This window comes from Rhipicephalus microplus, unplaced genomic scaffold, assembly GCF_043290135.1.
Source record: "Rhipicephalus microplus isolate Deutch F79 unplaced genomic scaffold, USDA_Rmic scaffold_12, whole genome shotgun sequence".
Taxonomy (NCBI): Eukaryota; Metazoa; Arthropoda; class Arachnida; order Ixodida; family Ixodidae; genus Rhipicephalus; species Rhipicephalus microplus.
In genome coordinates this window covers 27,542,879-27,557,410 of record NW_027464585.1, presented here as the reverse complement: position 1 = coordinate 27,557,410, position 14,532 = coordinate 27,542,879, and the positions used below count along the sequence as shown (strand labels likewise).

Genomic DNA, 14,532 nt, shown 5'->3' with positions numbered 1-14,532 from the left:
TATTAATTACAGAATAATAGTGACCTTCATTTCTCTTAACGATAAAGGAGGCTGAAGGACGAAGTGACTCGAAACGCAAGCAACTTCACAGTGGCGGCTATTTGGTTACTACGAAGAGAAAACATTTCACTTGGAGAAGCAGACAACAAGCCTCGCAGTGTGATAAGTTGTCGCTTGCATCAGTTATTTTCGGCGGTGTGGTGGCGAGGGAGTCAGTGCACCGCGCTCCGACCCTCAGTCGGGGCGGCCGCAGCTCGGTGCCGTCCCAAGGGTCCCGCCCCAGAGGGGTGGAACACGCCCCCGTCTCGACAGCGAAACTTTTTTTCGCGACAGTCCCGAAGCTGCGCGACCCCGGGACGGGACCACGGACCGTTCCTTGGCGCCGTCGTTCACGGATGCTTGACGTCTTCGTTGCTTAGCATGGTGAGCAGATAACGGCACGTTTCGGCGTTCTCGCGATTCTTCGGAAAAAATGGGATAACGGGTGGGGCCTAGTACGCTAAACGTAAGACAGAAAACAAAACTCGCTATAGTTGCACGAACGTGGGCACCAAATGAAGGCAGTAACACTTCCTAGCCTACAGCGATATAGGTAACGTTGTAAGCCCAAGAGACGCGACAATTTCAAAACACATTTGTCCCGTCGTCGTAATTAGCTAACGTGGTTGCTTGGGCGAGTTGGTACGACATGATTCACATAAAAAAACAGCGCAAATAACGAGGGACAAGAAAACAAGGAGACAGACAGCGGCACTGACTTAGAACAAGATTTATTTGCTAGAACCACACAATATATACTTGGGCAGTGTCTGTCGCTTCTGTCTCCTTCTTTTCTTGTCCACCGTTATTGGCGCTGGTTTTTATGTGAATCTTGTTGTAATTAGGCTTTTTAAGTTTTGGTTCATTTCTCCAACAATTCAAAAATGAAATCAGCTTACCGATGGCATGGTATCTGCACCAAATTTTTTCTTGGCCCTAGAGAACTTTGTATAAAGCCATTTATATGTTACTTCAAGTGTATTTATATCTACATCTTTCACACCTTTTCTAATACTACTGTTACATTATATCTTTCGTTGCTATTTTCATACATGCTAGTTCAATAGTTCTCATACGGCTTATTCAAAATATTTTACAGTACTCTTATATGTGTAATTATTGCCTTACGATATTTCCCAACTTGGATCCTGTAGGTATATATAACAAATAAAGTTCAAAATGAACTGATTATCAGCAAATAAGGCTGATAACCACTGCAGATTAAGTGGGAAATTGTTTTTTACGAATCGAGTAGCAACCTTCGATTCCTCGAAGCGACATTACGTTTCCACAACGTTCGACGAGCTAACAAATATTCAGAATGTAACGATTCTTGATTTAACACGAGACTGGTCGGGCAACGGCTTAGAACGTTCACAATTTACGGACGCTATGTTGTGCCATGCAAACATCATTGGGTGAATGAATAATGCGCACACAGAGCTCAACTAAACAGTCAGCATTAAAATACGAATGAACTACGTTCCGGATCTGCTCCTGGAACGGGTTTTGACGTAATTTTGGCAAGGCTTAAGATAGGGAGAGAATAAAGATGAAATAAGTGTTCTAGTGGCTAAGGTACTCGGCTGCTGACCCGCAGGTCGCGGGATCGAATCCCGGTTGCAGCGGCTGCATTTTAAATGGAGGCGGAAATGCTGTAGGCCCGTGTGGTCAGATTTGGGTGCACGCTAAAGAACCCGAGGTGGTTGAAATTTCTGGAGCCCTCCACTACGACGTCTCTCATAATCGTAGCTTGGTTTTGAGATGGTAAACCACACAAATCAATCAAATAAACACAGGAAGGTTAACCAAGACTGAGCCCGGTAGGCTGCCCTGCACTGGGGAAAGGGGTAAGGGAAATAAAAGGTAGAATCATAAAATATATGCGGGAAATATATCCTGCAGACCAAATTAGCACAGGTCAGAACAGACATGAAACAACTCCTTTATAAATGCTAACATACACGTTATGTGAAATATGTATGTTATGACACTGGCGCCGCGTATCCGCGAGCCATGCGCCTATGGAACAGTTGAGCTGACGACATAATTGTGTAAACTATCTCGGCGCAATTCAGGCAATCTCCTAACGCGCATATCACCGGCAGACCACGTTGTGCCTAACTTATCACACCTAATGATCAGTGCTTTCATTCGGGTGCTTTCGCACTTTCATGTGCGATGGCTTACATGTTGTAGTCTCCACCCCCCCCCCCCCTTTTTTTTTTTCGCACCCAAGATACCCATGGTACCACTTGTATTCTTCTTGGTATTTTATCATGCCTTATAATATACAACCTGCCTTTCACTTTTGATGTTATCTTTTTTGCTGGTTCTTGTATCCTTCACTTTTATAGAGTTTTCGTTGTAGTAAACCTTTGTTTTGCATTTTGTGTTCTCGCATATCAAACTTTGCTTCTTCGTGTAAAGTGGTTTACACCTTTAGTGCATGAAATTTCTGTAACGCCCCTTTACTCCCTTGTCAGTTATTTGAGATCAATAAAAAAATATGAAATAACGTATATATCTGAGTGATAGATGCATAGAGCGATTGCAGTAAACGAAGTCTCTGAGTTTACGGCTGTTTGTTCGGTCTTTTTCACATTGTGAAACGAAAATAGGGCAGCGCTGGAACAAATAAAGAGGACGACGTAAAGACTGCACTGGAACTGTGAGGCAGAATAGCGCATGTCCTGTCTTCATCTCGTCCTTGATATATTCTGGCTCTGCCCTCCCCCTTCAGTTCTGCTTCGTTGTGAACCCAAACCAGCTCACCCACCTGTCTGTGATTCTGCACTCACACGCACGTCTCAAAAAAAGCTTTACTAGAGCATGCCCTGCAAGCTCGGTTAACTCAGGTATTCAAAAATATATATGAATGCTGAAAGACAGAGCAGTCACAAGAAGTATAATAAACACACTATGTACTTCTCTCGCATGTTTTCTACGACTCTAACGATAAGTTCCGTGCAATCATTAGGATTGTCGGCACTGCGAATTTCCGATCGCCGCTTAGGATCACTTCGATAGTAAATACTGCCTACAAATACATTCTTTTGAGAGAACTCTATTTCCTGAGTGTGAATAACGGGGACTGTAATGCAGATTAGTATGTTCGCTGCTTCATGACTGCTTTGAAGATTCTGCCATATGCCAGGAAATGAACTACCTCTTGTGAACAGTCGTAACACCCGTAAAAGTACATTCTTCTGTTCAGGCTGGCTGCTTCATACACACCTTCAAAACGATTGTCATGTGACTATTATTCGCCGTGCAGCTTACTTTCTTTGAGAATGAAACTACTTGCACTAAGTCGCACAAGAATGATTAAGAGTAGTGGGCACCTTGGTCATCTTGACTTGACCAAATTTTTACCATTTCTCTTTCCCACCCTTTGCTATACAATGCTAGCTCTCTTTTTATATTTTATTTTTGTGTTTATCTATTTACCCTTTCTCCTCTAACGCACCACATAAATTTGGCAAGTCCAATGCACGGGAACACTAAATATCAATAAATAAAAAAATGAATGGCAAGCGCCGATTCGGGGCCACACGTTTGCACTTCTGGTGTTTTCCGCATTTGCCAAGTGCTTGGGCTGGCATCTGGAGCATGCTACGTGATGATGACTAAAATTTAGCATCTACGACACGCGGAATGCCTCGGCCATGCGAGACCTACTGTAATTGGTACTACAAGCGTGCAGCACCACCGTGCGCATTCGTTTCTGTCGCATTGTAACTGAGCTCATGTGAAAGTATACTTGCAGCGCCGAACATGCGAGGTAATAGACCAATCATAAGTGAGGGATCTTACAGGTCCCTGCATTCATTTTCACTGCCTGGGATCGCATAACGCGCACCGAGCTAAGAAATAAGACTGCACAATTGCATTTGGATTTTACCCGCATAAATTGAAACAGCAAAGGAAGTTAATAAAACCTAGGACATCTTGCCTAGCATAACGGTATTTACTACCATCCTCATGGCGGATAAGTAGCAGTCACAGGCCGAGTTGTGAAAAAAATGAACACACTGTTTCCGAGCCGACACAGATATCCTTGTCAGCAGTGCGAAGAAAATACACTTGTCTTAAGAAACGTGAGGTGTAGCACTTGATAGAAAGTGAGTACCGCTAAAATTTAGAGGTGTAAACTTAATAGTATAACTTCTTGTCGGCCTTCTTGATACATTGCAAAGTCCAGTCATAACAAAACGATCACATTAAAAACGTTAACAACGCCTCAACGTGGCATGACGACCAGTTCTTTATTCAGCAGAGTGGAGTTCTGATGTATCCAGTTCTGTCACATAGCCAACTGACAATCATCTCTACATATTAGACGCTTATTATAGTAGTAACAAAAATAAATAAAACTAAAACCAAACCTGTGAAGCTCACGTGCATGTTTACATCTTCCCCACCACGTCCCTCAACAATGCCTACCACTTGGAGGAGATTAAAAAAAAAAACTGCATTCATATTTGGTGATCTCTGTTCAATGCCACAAAGCTGTCACTAGAAAACACGCTTCGCCTCTCCTGTCTTTTTCAGAAGCTTCACGTATTTCAGGTGCCAGTTTGTCACAACTTCTGCCCGTATCTTTATTGAAATTCATTACAAGTAAATATTAACTAAGGCCATGTTAATTAATTAACAAGAAATACAGCAAGGACGTGCGGTGGTCTCGGTAGATTTTAATTTATTGTTCCAGTAAATGTCAAGCTTTTACTCCATATTGCACTATTCTCACCTGACATAAGCTATTAAAATTAAGTTTGGGAAAGCCTTTTTTTTAGTATTTGTTGAACGCTTTTAAACAGAGAACTCTTTTTTTTTGGCGGGAAAAAAGTTTTATTGCAAACCTGTTGAGGTCTTTTGCGGAAATATTTATTTTCACACTAGAAAAAAATAGGCAGTTTTAGTTCAAAAGATATGAGGTGGTATCGTGAAGTGACCACCATGCAGTACGGGTGTACTGGTCCCTTTTCGGTGAAAGGCCGCGAAGAGTCATTCTTTCTCGGCAGGATGAAGCAGCATTTTATGTAGCGCACATCTACATCATTATTGAGGGCACTTGTAAATATATATTTCAAAACACCTGCATAACAACAATGTAAATAATTTATTACCACCCTTTTAGGGCTCTTCATGCTTGTAATAGCCATCCCAGGTGATCAACAACAATCGCGTATTGCTTTCAAATCTATATTCCTTGGTATTAGCAACTAGGACGACATGATGTACGACCATATCAACATATTAGGGAAAGAACCTAGGTAGTGCACTTGTTATAGTTAATTTATTGACCTTATTCCATTATTTAGCGTCAGTGGACTAAATGCGAGCTGCTGGATAATGCACAGTGTCGATATCAGGACTCGCACAATTCAGGAAAGTACCGACTTCAAAAATATATATTGTGAAGTTATGAGCAGCAGCAGGTCAGCAACCCTTTAAAAGTAAGCTGGAGGCGCAAGAAACGCGTCTTTACTCACGCTAGCCACGGCCGCAATCATGGTGATGATATCCTCTTTCTGATGGCACTCGATGGTGTGTGAGTGGTCGCTGAGCGGCAGCTTGCTTGCTTGTTCCTGAATACAAGGATCCTACCCACAGCAAGAGATTGGCAATAAAACTGGAGGGTAATATAGAGAAACTTTTTCATCTTGAAGAGGGTGAGATACAAAAAGTTCGCCATATGAACAACAACAAATATAAAGACTGGATATACAGAATGTTACAATAACACGTTCCTGAGCTTTCCACCATTCATCATGCGATTTTTTTTACAGGCAGCAGGACAACAGCCGCCGCTTCTATAATATGTGTTACCAGCCTTCTAAGTCAATTCATGCATGGTTGTTCCTCCAGGTGACCACCAAATTCTACGACACGGGGCTCTGTAGTGATGGAGTACAGTTCATTTATTCTCCATTCCTTAGTATTGGCAACACTTGGAATACCTCACTACCACTATCTCCTGCACTACCAACATAATAGGTACAGCACACTTTTCAATCTATAAAAATCTATAAATTTTCAATCTCGTCCACCACCTAGCGCACCTCGTGGAGGACGACAGCTGGAAGAAATCAAATGGAACATGTCGCATCGAAGGCCAAACGAGGTAGTGTCATCTCTGTCAGATCATCGAAAGCTTTCAAGGGCGAAGCTCCTCTTAGTCTAACCTTGCCCTGATTCAGACGTAACCGACCAGATGGACGGACGGACGATCAAACGGACGGACAGACAGAAAGCATAGAGACAGACAGACGCACAGACAGAGAGACAGATGGACACCCGGATAGACACACGCACAAGCCGACACAAGGACAGATGGACAGACGGAAAGACAGACACACGGACAGACTGACATGCAGACAGATGGCCAGATAGACACGCACATAGATAGACAGACAGAAAAACAGACGGACAGCCTGACGCACAGACACACCAACAGAAAGACAGAAATGCAGATTGAAAGACATATGCACAGACGAACACATGGACAGACAAACAGACAGACATTTAGACGCACAGACAGACACACGGACAGACGAACAGAAGGATGGAAACACAGACAGACAGACAGACAGACAGACAGACAGACAGACAGACAGACAGACAGACAGACAGACAGACAGACAGACAGACAGACGACGCTTCGCCACACTCATCATAATTCATTCCATGCATATGCTGTGACGTCTTCATTTAATACCCGTCACGTGAGACTCACGTGTTTCAAGGAGAAAAAGACGAAGAAAATGCGATTACCTGTAGGGACCACGATGCTGCAGCAGCCCAGATTGTAAAAATTACCCGAGATCTCCAGTTTTTGATGCCTAACAATGGCATCATGATTTTATGACACTAAACACTAACAATTATGCTAATATCTATTGCCTGATTGCTGAAGCAACTATGAAATAATAGTCGGTTTGCCAATTTGACGACTCCAGTTTTGTTTCTCCTGCGCGGTATTTCCATCCACATTTTAGCTTTTGTAGCCATTTGCGCTACTTTTTTTTTCGAAAACGGTCAAACGAACCTTAAAACTGAAAAAAACGTAATTTTTGCTACAGACAGTTTTGTTCGGCCTTCCTTAAACTTTTTCCTGAACAATTGGGGATCTTTAAGGCTCCCCTTTAAGAGTTGAACGCCGCAGTCATATTCTGTGTTTTGTGTGTAGTTCGAACACTCAGTGTATTTTTATTGTATGATGTTACTCGACAAGTTTCAATTGTAGATTGCTCCTCTGTAATCGATAAAGTTGAAAGTAGCTGGTGTCACTGAAGCTTTCGCATGTGCTCCCCATTCTGGCGTGTATCATGCTTTATACCTTGCATCAAATGTTTTCGAACTTGTTATGCATCCCCTACTTGGGCATAAGTGACGTGTGTGCCCTTTACAATAGGCAGCCGGCTTTAAAACACGAAGGCGTAACGATAATCGCATGTTCTTACGCCTGATGGCAATGTGCACTTGTACCACGAATAGTATTGCCCCGCCGCGGTGGTCTAGTGGCTAAGGTACTCGGCTGCTGACCCGCAGGACGCGGGTTCGAATCCCGGCTGCGGCGGCTGCATTTCCGATGGAGGCGGAAATGTTGTAGGCCCGTGTGCTCAGATTTGGGTGCACGTTAAAGAACCCCAGGTGGTCTAAATTTCCGGAGCCCTCCACTACAGCGTCTCTCATAATCATATAGTGGTTTTGGGACGTTAAACCCCACATATCAATCAATCAATCACGAATAGTATTACTTGTTGGATTGTCTATCCTGTACACAGGACACGTGTTTTTACAAAGCATGAAAGTTACTTTCAGTGCATTTTCAAACAGAAGAAGTTCTTTTCACTGCGTATCTAACTAAGCAGACGCATAGATCAATGGTAGAACACCCACCATCCGTACAAACGTCCTGGGTTCGGTCTTCACTCGGACCCGGAAATATTTCTCGTTTGATTTTCCTCGCACCTTTCTCAATTTCTCGGTCATGGTCAAGGCGATGACTTTTTTTCTCACAGCCAACGACGCCCACGCCGACACTGACATCAAAAATCCCGTGAAACGAGCGCATCAACTTACTCGCGTTACTGCTCATAGTTACACAGCCCAATATTTACGGTATTAACGAGTAAATTTTCTATCTCAGTTCTATAGATTATACCGCTTCATTTGGCCTTGAATTAGCTTGCTTGAAATAAGTTTACAATGATTCAAAGTCACGGTATAGCAATATCCAGCAATGAAAGTGACATCATCCCTCTGCTTGCCTCGGTGCTCTGTTTCCTCGCATGGGTGTTATGGTTATAGCTAGACTTGAAGCGCGAGACATCATTACTGGGGAAAGGTGTGCTATCTTTGACTATCAGCCGCATTTTCTTGTTTTCGGAATCTCTTAAAGGCCTTTAAATGTGCTCTAGTCCTTCATCTTTTTATCAGCTTGTTTCATGCAGTACAGGTTTGAATCACTTCTTCTTCAAGGAACGGATTGGTGCCCAATTTTCTCTTTTTATATGCGTAATTTCTACTATACCATACGTGACTTCCAATACTCACCGTAGATGGCTAAGTAGACAGCTAAGTGGACAGCGGGCATCTTAAGTAGTTTCTAGTTTATACGTAGCCACAAAATTGACTGCTTTGAGAAGACGGCGTCGTAAACAAATTCGATGCAGGCTACTTTGCTGTCCAAACAAGATGGCGGCTCAGCAAAGTGCTTGAATTGCTCTTACTGAGACAGAATGCTCTAAACACGAGCAGACGCTTCCCCATATTCTCAATGTGAGTAGCGTTCAATTTGTTTTAGATTTTAACACAAAGTAAGCTAAAAAATACCAGTTATGTCTGTTTATTTTAGCTTTCTTTTCTCGACGCGAGGTGGTGTCTCTTTGCATAGAATCCTTTCAGACGTGTTGCGTTGCTAAGACATCATGGGCTACATGCTGTGTTCGAAGCTTTCTGCGTACACTGACTACGAAGCTGTCTTAGCATTAGAGCACAGCTCATGCTGAAGGGGAGGATGACATGACATTTTTGCACGAAACTCAAAAATCAACACTAAGAGGCAAAAAAGTGGGAAAGCCGGTCTCTTACAATTTACATTAGAGTTTTGTTCTAGAACAACATGTCTTTCAAAACTGGCAGCTCGGCGTAGAAAAACTATTTTGATACGTAAACACGATAGTGAAGCAATTATGACACAAATAAAAGGAATTGGACGGGACAACTCTGTAAACAAAAAAATACCCAGCTGGGGGTTACAGAAGCAGGGAATGTAACTCAACTTGACGCTCTAGCATGCGAAAAAGGATGGCACAAAAAAAAAAACCAATCACTGCGCACACTAACTGACAATTCATTGCACCGACAGACATATATAAACGACTACACGAACACGTGTTGAAGAAAGGGTTATAAGAGCAGACAAAGGTTCAAAAACAACGCGCTTCCAGAAATGCCAGCTCAGTGGCACGTACCGAAACAGAGACTTTTGTGACCCATGCATGAAATGCTCGGTTGATATTGATAAAATGCACTTCTTTAATTTCTCGTGCTACCTTCGCGCATTTACAGGCCCAGAGCTTGGTTCCTCTACCTTATTCCTGAATTACTATATCACTGTCATATTACGGAAGGGTGCGCAGCCACCTGGACTACGATGCAAGGAAAGGATAGTACGTGTGGCGGCGCACCCTTATTTTGTCATACGACACGTAAATCTCAATTCAGGAATGCGGTAGTGCTTGAAATTGAAGAAACGTACTTCATCAATAAAGGCGTTTATGCCTATGTTGCGAAACCCTCAGTCACACTACTTGTCACTTTTATTAGCTTTTCTGGTAGCGTGCCATAAAAAAAGAACCTCTGAAGCTTCGCCCTTAAGAGTCAAGCACGACAGCGATATTTTGTCCCTAGTGCTTATTTCAACCACTTTGCGCATAAATTATTTTCAAACAAGCAGTGCACCCACTACGTGGCCTCAAGAGAATAAGCGAGTAGCGTACGTGTGTGCTTTTTGTAGTGGGTGACCAGCCTTAAACTATCAACTGAAGTCGTCATTATGATAATAACTGGTTCTGGCGCCTGATACCAATGTACGCTTGTATAACAGATTTACTGCTATATTCTATGTCGTATTGTGAAACATCTATATATGTAACACATCTGTTTGTAAAGCACCAGTTACGTTCACTGCCTTTCCAAGCAAAGGAAGTTATTTCGCTGCAGTCACAAGCACAGGCTTCGCCGTGTGGTAGAACACCCGCTGCCACGAAAGCACCCAGGTTCAATTCTGACTCAGAATTTTTTATTCTTTACTTATTTGCACCTTTCCAGATTTATCGATCACGCACAAGATGATTTTTAGCTCACAACCAATGACGCCGATGCCAACGCCGCAATTTCTGCAAAACGAGCTCTTGAATGTCATCGCGGTAATACAATCTTTCTCCGTACATCTAAGCGTTTCTTCTACACGTTTTCAATTAACTGCTTGCATATGTGTGTGGCTGCAGTACATTCCCAGTTGTTAGAGTGTGCTGTATTTAGTCATATTTCTTCTGTGCTATCATTTTTGGTACACCAGCTATAAGATGAAACGTTTAGGGGATGATGATCCCGCTGTACTGCTGTGACGTTTTGCAAACAGGAATATACCAGAGTATTTATATTCATTTTCACTGTTTTACTCCGGAGGCGAAAGGGGATGAATGAACAGATGGAAGGAAACAAGGCTAATTTAATGATTATGCTCCGGTGGGTGCTCCATAAACATTCCAGTGCATTGGTTATGCTCCGTTCGATACTTCGCAAACTTTGGTGCATCACTCAGCGGCTTTCATTGGCTGATGCAGGGGTGACGTAAGCAGCCTTGCCGGGTGGCTAGTCCCCAAACACCAACATGGTGCAGGCCAATTTACCCAAATAGAAGTATAGCGAAGGTTCTGTGAAGCCTTTGGCCGTGTTTGAGAAAAAAAATTGTGCGGTGCATCCTGGGAACATCATAAGTGACTACAAGCATGAACTGACAGTCTTAATGGCAGAAGAAAGCTCTGGATACCTTAATCTTGTGGTGGTTTCATGCAGCAATTGAAACATAGTAATCTTAGGAGTATTAAACAATCCGGCAGTCACTGGTCCAGCACAGAATTGGTGAGTGAGCTCTTATGAGAGTATATTTCTTATTATGGTAAAAAAGTGCGTGAATTGGGTAACGTATTGATAACCAAACAGGTTATCCAGGCTAGGCTAGCTTCACAAGATGATAGTAAAAAATCAGCGGAGATTTCTAAAATACATTGCTTGGACCAAGTGCTTTTTCCTAATATTGTTACGGAAAGTAGTTATAAGTTAGCACTGTTTGGGTTGACCCTGCAAACAGCGCACAGGAGTCGAAGTCAACAGGGCAGCCAGAGTCCGCCCCTTCACAACAACTTCATCATTTTCGGCCACTCGGTGCCCTTTGGCACCCTTGCTAAAGGTACCTTTACACTCGTGACACTACCCCGGTCGTCAAAGCATCGTCAGGTGCATATGATAGTTAGAAGGGCGTTTTAGCGTCTCAGGCTAGAAGCATGCACGTTGTGTGTTGTGGGTGTAACAGTCTAGGAGTTAGTCATAGGTAAAAACTCTCAGTTGACAAGTATCACATGGCGCAAAACTTGGTAGGGCCCAATGTAACACAACAAAAGCGTTTAGCAGAGGCTAACACGACCTTATCGGAGCCAGAGTAGCCTTACTAGCTAGTTTTTTTTAGTGCACGAACATGAGAAAAAAGAAGAGGCTAGACAAAAAGAAATATGATTTCCAACTGACTTTATTTTGCAGAGTGGCAAAATATATGTGTGTAAAGAACAATAAAAACAAGAAGATAAAAGACAAGTTCAATCAGTGTATCAATGGTAAGGTCAAGTGTGACGGGTTCACGATTTCTCTAAAGCCCGATCGGGTAAGCATGTTCTGTGATGATGCAACTGATGGGTAGATAACGCAGTTTTCATCAAGCAAATGAAGTTTTTGTGCCCAAATATTCTGTGGGTAAGCTGAGCCTCATGCCTTGCCAATATCGCACGCTGATGATAGATGGGGGTGCCACCACAGTCCCGGCAATAGATGTCGAGGTGGCCTTGTTCCGCATTGCGCACGTCATTTCGCTGGTTTCGGAGGCAGTAGTTTACGCTTCTGCTTGTTTGGCTGATATAGGTCTTTTCACACGTCAGTGTAATTGAGCAGGCGAATCCCACCGTTGTCGATATAAATTTGCCAGTATCAAGATGGAAGGTACAGCGATGAGAAACATTTGGAACCATGGAGACAGTCAAGCGCATCACCAGCGTGAGGTAGGACGCCCTCCTTGGTGATTCAATTGAGATGGTGATAGCTAAAGGAAAACTGCAAGCTCTTGTCCTTCTTTCAAACAAGGCCCACGGGTCATGTCCAAAGACCCGATGAAGGCTCTATGACGTCTTGGTTGATTATCTTCTCTACCTCCTTCTGAATAATTTGGCGCACTGAGTGGGACACTCGATTAGGGCATTCGGGAAGGGGACTAGCGTCACCTATTGTTGCGGTGGGCTACTACGCTTGTGTGACGCAGGGGATGGTCGTCAATATCAAAAATGACAAGGTAATAAAACAGAAGACTATTCAGTGCTTCAACTGGAAGGTAACAGGTTACTGAATAATATTTGTCTGGGAATGCTGTATTATATATGCACGGATAAAGAAGCTTCGGCTATAGTTTTGGAGTTCGGAGTGAAAGATAAAACCTTACAATGCTCCAGAGTTGACAGTTCTGCTCAGGCAACGCTTTGGGGAGGACTTGGTCTAGCTTAGATAAGTTGAGGATATAAAGAATTATCCTGTTGTTGACTGCTTCCACTATATTATTACGAAACGTTGTGCAACGACAAAGAGTCAGGCTAAGGAGAAGAGCTGCCAGAAAATCGCCATCAGAAACTTGCGGGAACAATGACATAGGAACGAACATAGCATCCTGAAGCGGTAGCCGTAGACACTCCACAGATCACAGCCATGTGCGAGTTGCAGGAGCGACAAGTGTTGTACCGGTTACGAAAAAAAACAACTAAATACGCTATTCGTTGCTTTAACAAAAAGAAACAATGTACCGCCCTCCAATACCTACCATAAAAGGTAACACACTACCAATAGCGTTACCAAAAAAGTAATAAACGTTACCTTTACCGTTACAGCACAGTCATAATTTTTATCGATGTGTCTTTGCTGTAAGAATTCACAATAAGAATTTGTATATGTCTCAAATTTATGAAACTTCTCACCCGAAAACAACAATTTTTTTCGCAATATGCTTATTTATAACGAGTGTCATTTGTACAAGTGTACCGGACCTTTGCAGTGTTAGAGCAGCTTAAAGTTGCTTTTAGGTTTACATGTGGTGGCTTGTGTCTTTGTGACATATGTTGAAGCCATTTTTTTTCATGCGACATACGAAATATCACGTTCAATCATCCACGCTAGTTACAAAGAAAGCTTCACTGAATTCGCATGAAATATACAGTAATCTGCTTTTTCCGGGTTGAAAAAACCCCTCCAGTGGAGATCGTCGAAAACTAAAATGGGGGTCCTTGATCTCTGAATTTTCCCGCCACGCGCTAGTAGGCGATCGTGGAGCCCTGCATTGGCGCTTTTTTCTTTCTATTTATTTTTTTTACATTTAAGCGTTTGTGGCGTTAGATGCCCCTTGATCCACTCCCGTCTTACTGCTGTCGTCTCGTTTGGGCAACTGCAATTTATGGCGCGAGCTCACTGACGCCGGCACGCATGCGCAAACAACCTAGGCAGAAAGTGTTCATGCTGACGACATGCTGAGAAAACGCTTTATCTTTTTAGTATGGTGGGAACCACAAACCCGAAGTGCCAGCAATAACAATTGGCGTGTTATGAGCGTTATGTCAGCGTTATGAGCGGGAGAGCACAAGGACGGGAGTGAGGGCTCATGGTTTAGAGAACTAGCATGTCCGTGTTGGCGAACTCTTCTCGCACAAAGGCTTGTATTAGCGATTTCTTGCCAAGTTTTCTTGAGCAAGGAGATTATAAATAGCGGGAGTAATGGCTTCCTGTTGCTGGCGTAAAATCCATGTGATCTTGGCCGAACTTGTGAATGAACGCCGCGTCACAGGATCTTAAAAAGAAGAAGCCGCAGTGGTGTTTGGAAATTTCTTGAAGCGTTGGGCGATTCTCCTGCTTTGATGTCGGTAAAACAGCTGACAATCAGTGATAATTGAGTAAACGTTAGTAAAGTTCTTGGAGATAAGGTTAAAAAGCATTTCCTGCAATGCCTTTCGACACATTGTTGACCTTGTCATCCCCTATCATGCCTTTGTCGTTTCTGTAGAGGTGGGGTGGGTGTGGTAGTAAAGTAGCTTGAGGATAAGAAAAAATGCTCACTTCTGGAACCCAGTTGAGAGTATGGCCCAGCGTCATTGGGCGGAGGGGACGTGGTAC

General features: G+C 43.0%; 1 protein-coding gene across 1 annotated transcript in view; it reads left to right on the top strand.

The window, feature by feature from the left end:
* Positions 1-252: 252 nt before the first annotated feature.
* Positions 253-14,532, top strand: part of LOC142783811 (transcription factor SUM-1-like) — a 204,221-nt gene continuing 189,941 nt past the window's right edge. Inside the window, exon 1 of the mRNA XM_075882419.1 lies at positions 253-423. Within this exon, the coding sequence (XP_075738534.1) occupies positions 421-423 (3 nt within the window). The 5' untranslated portion in view covers positions 253-420. The remainder of the gene's footprint in view (positions 424-14,532) is intronic.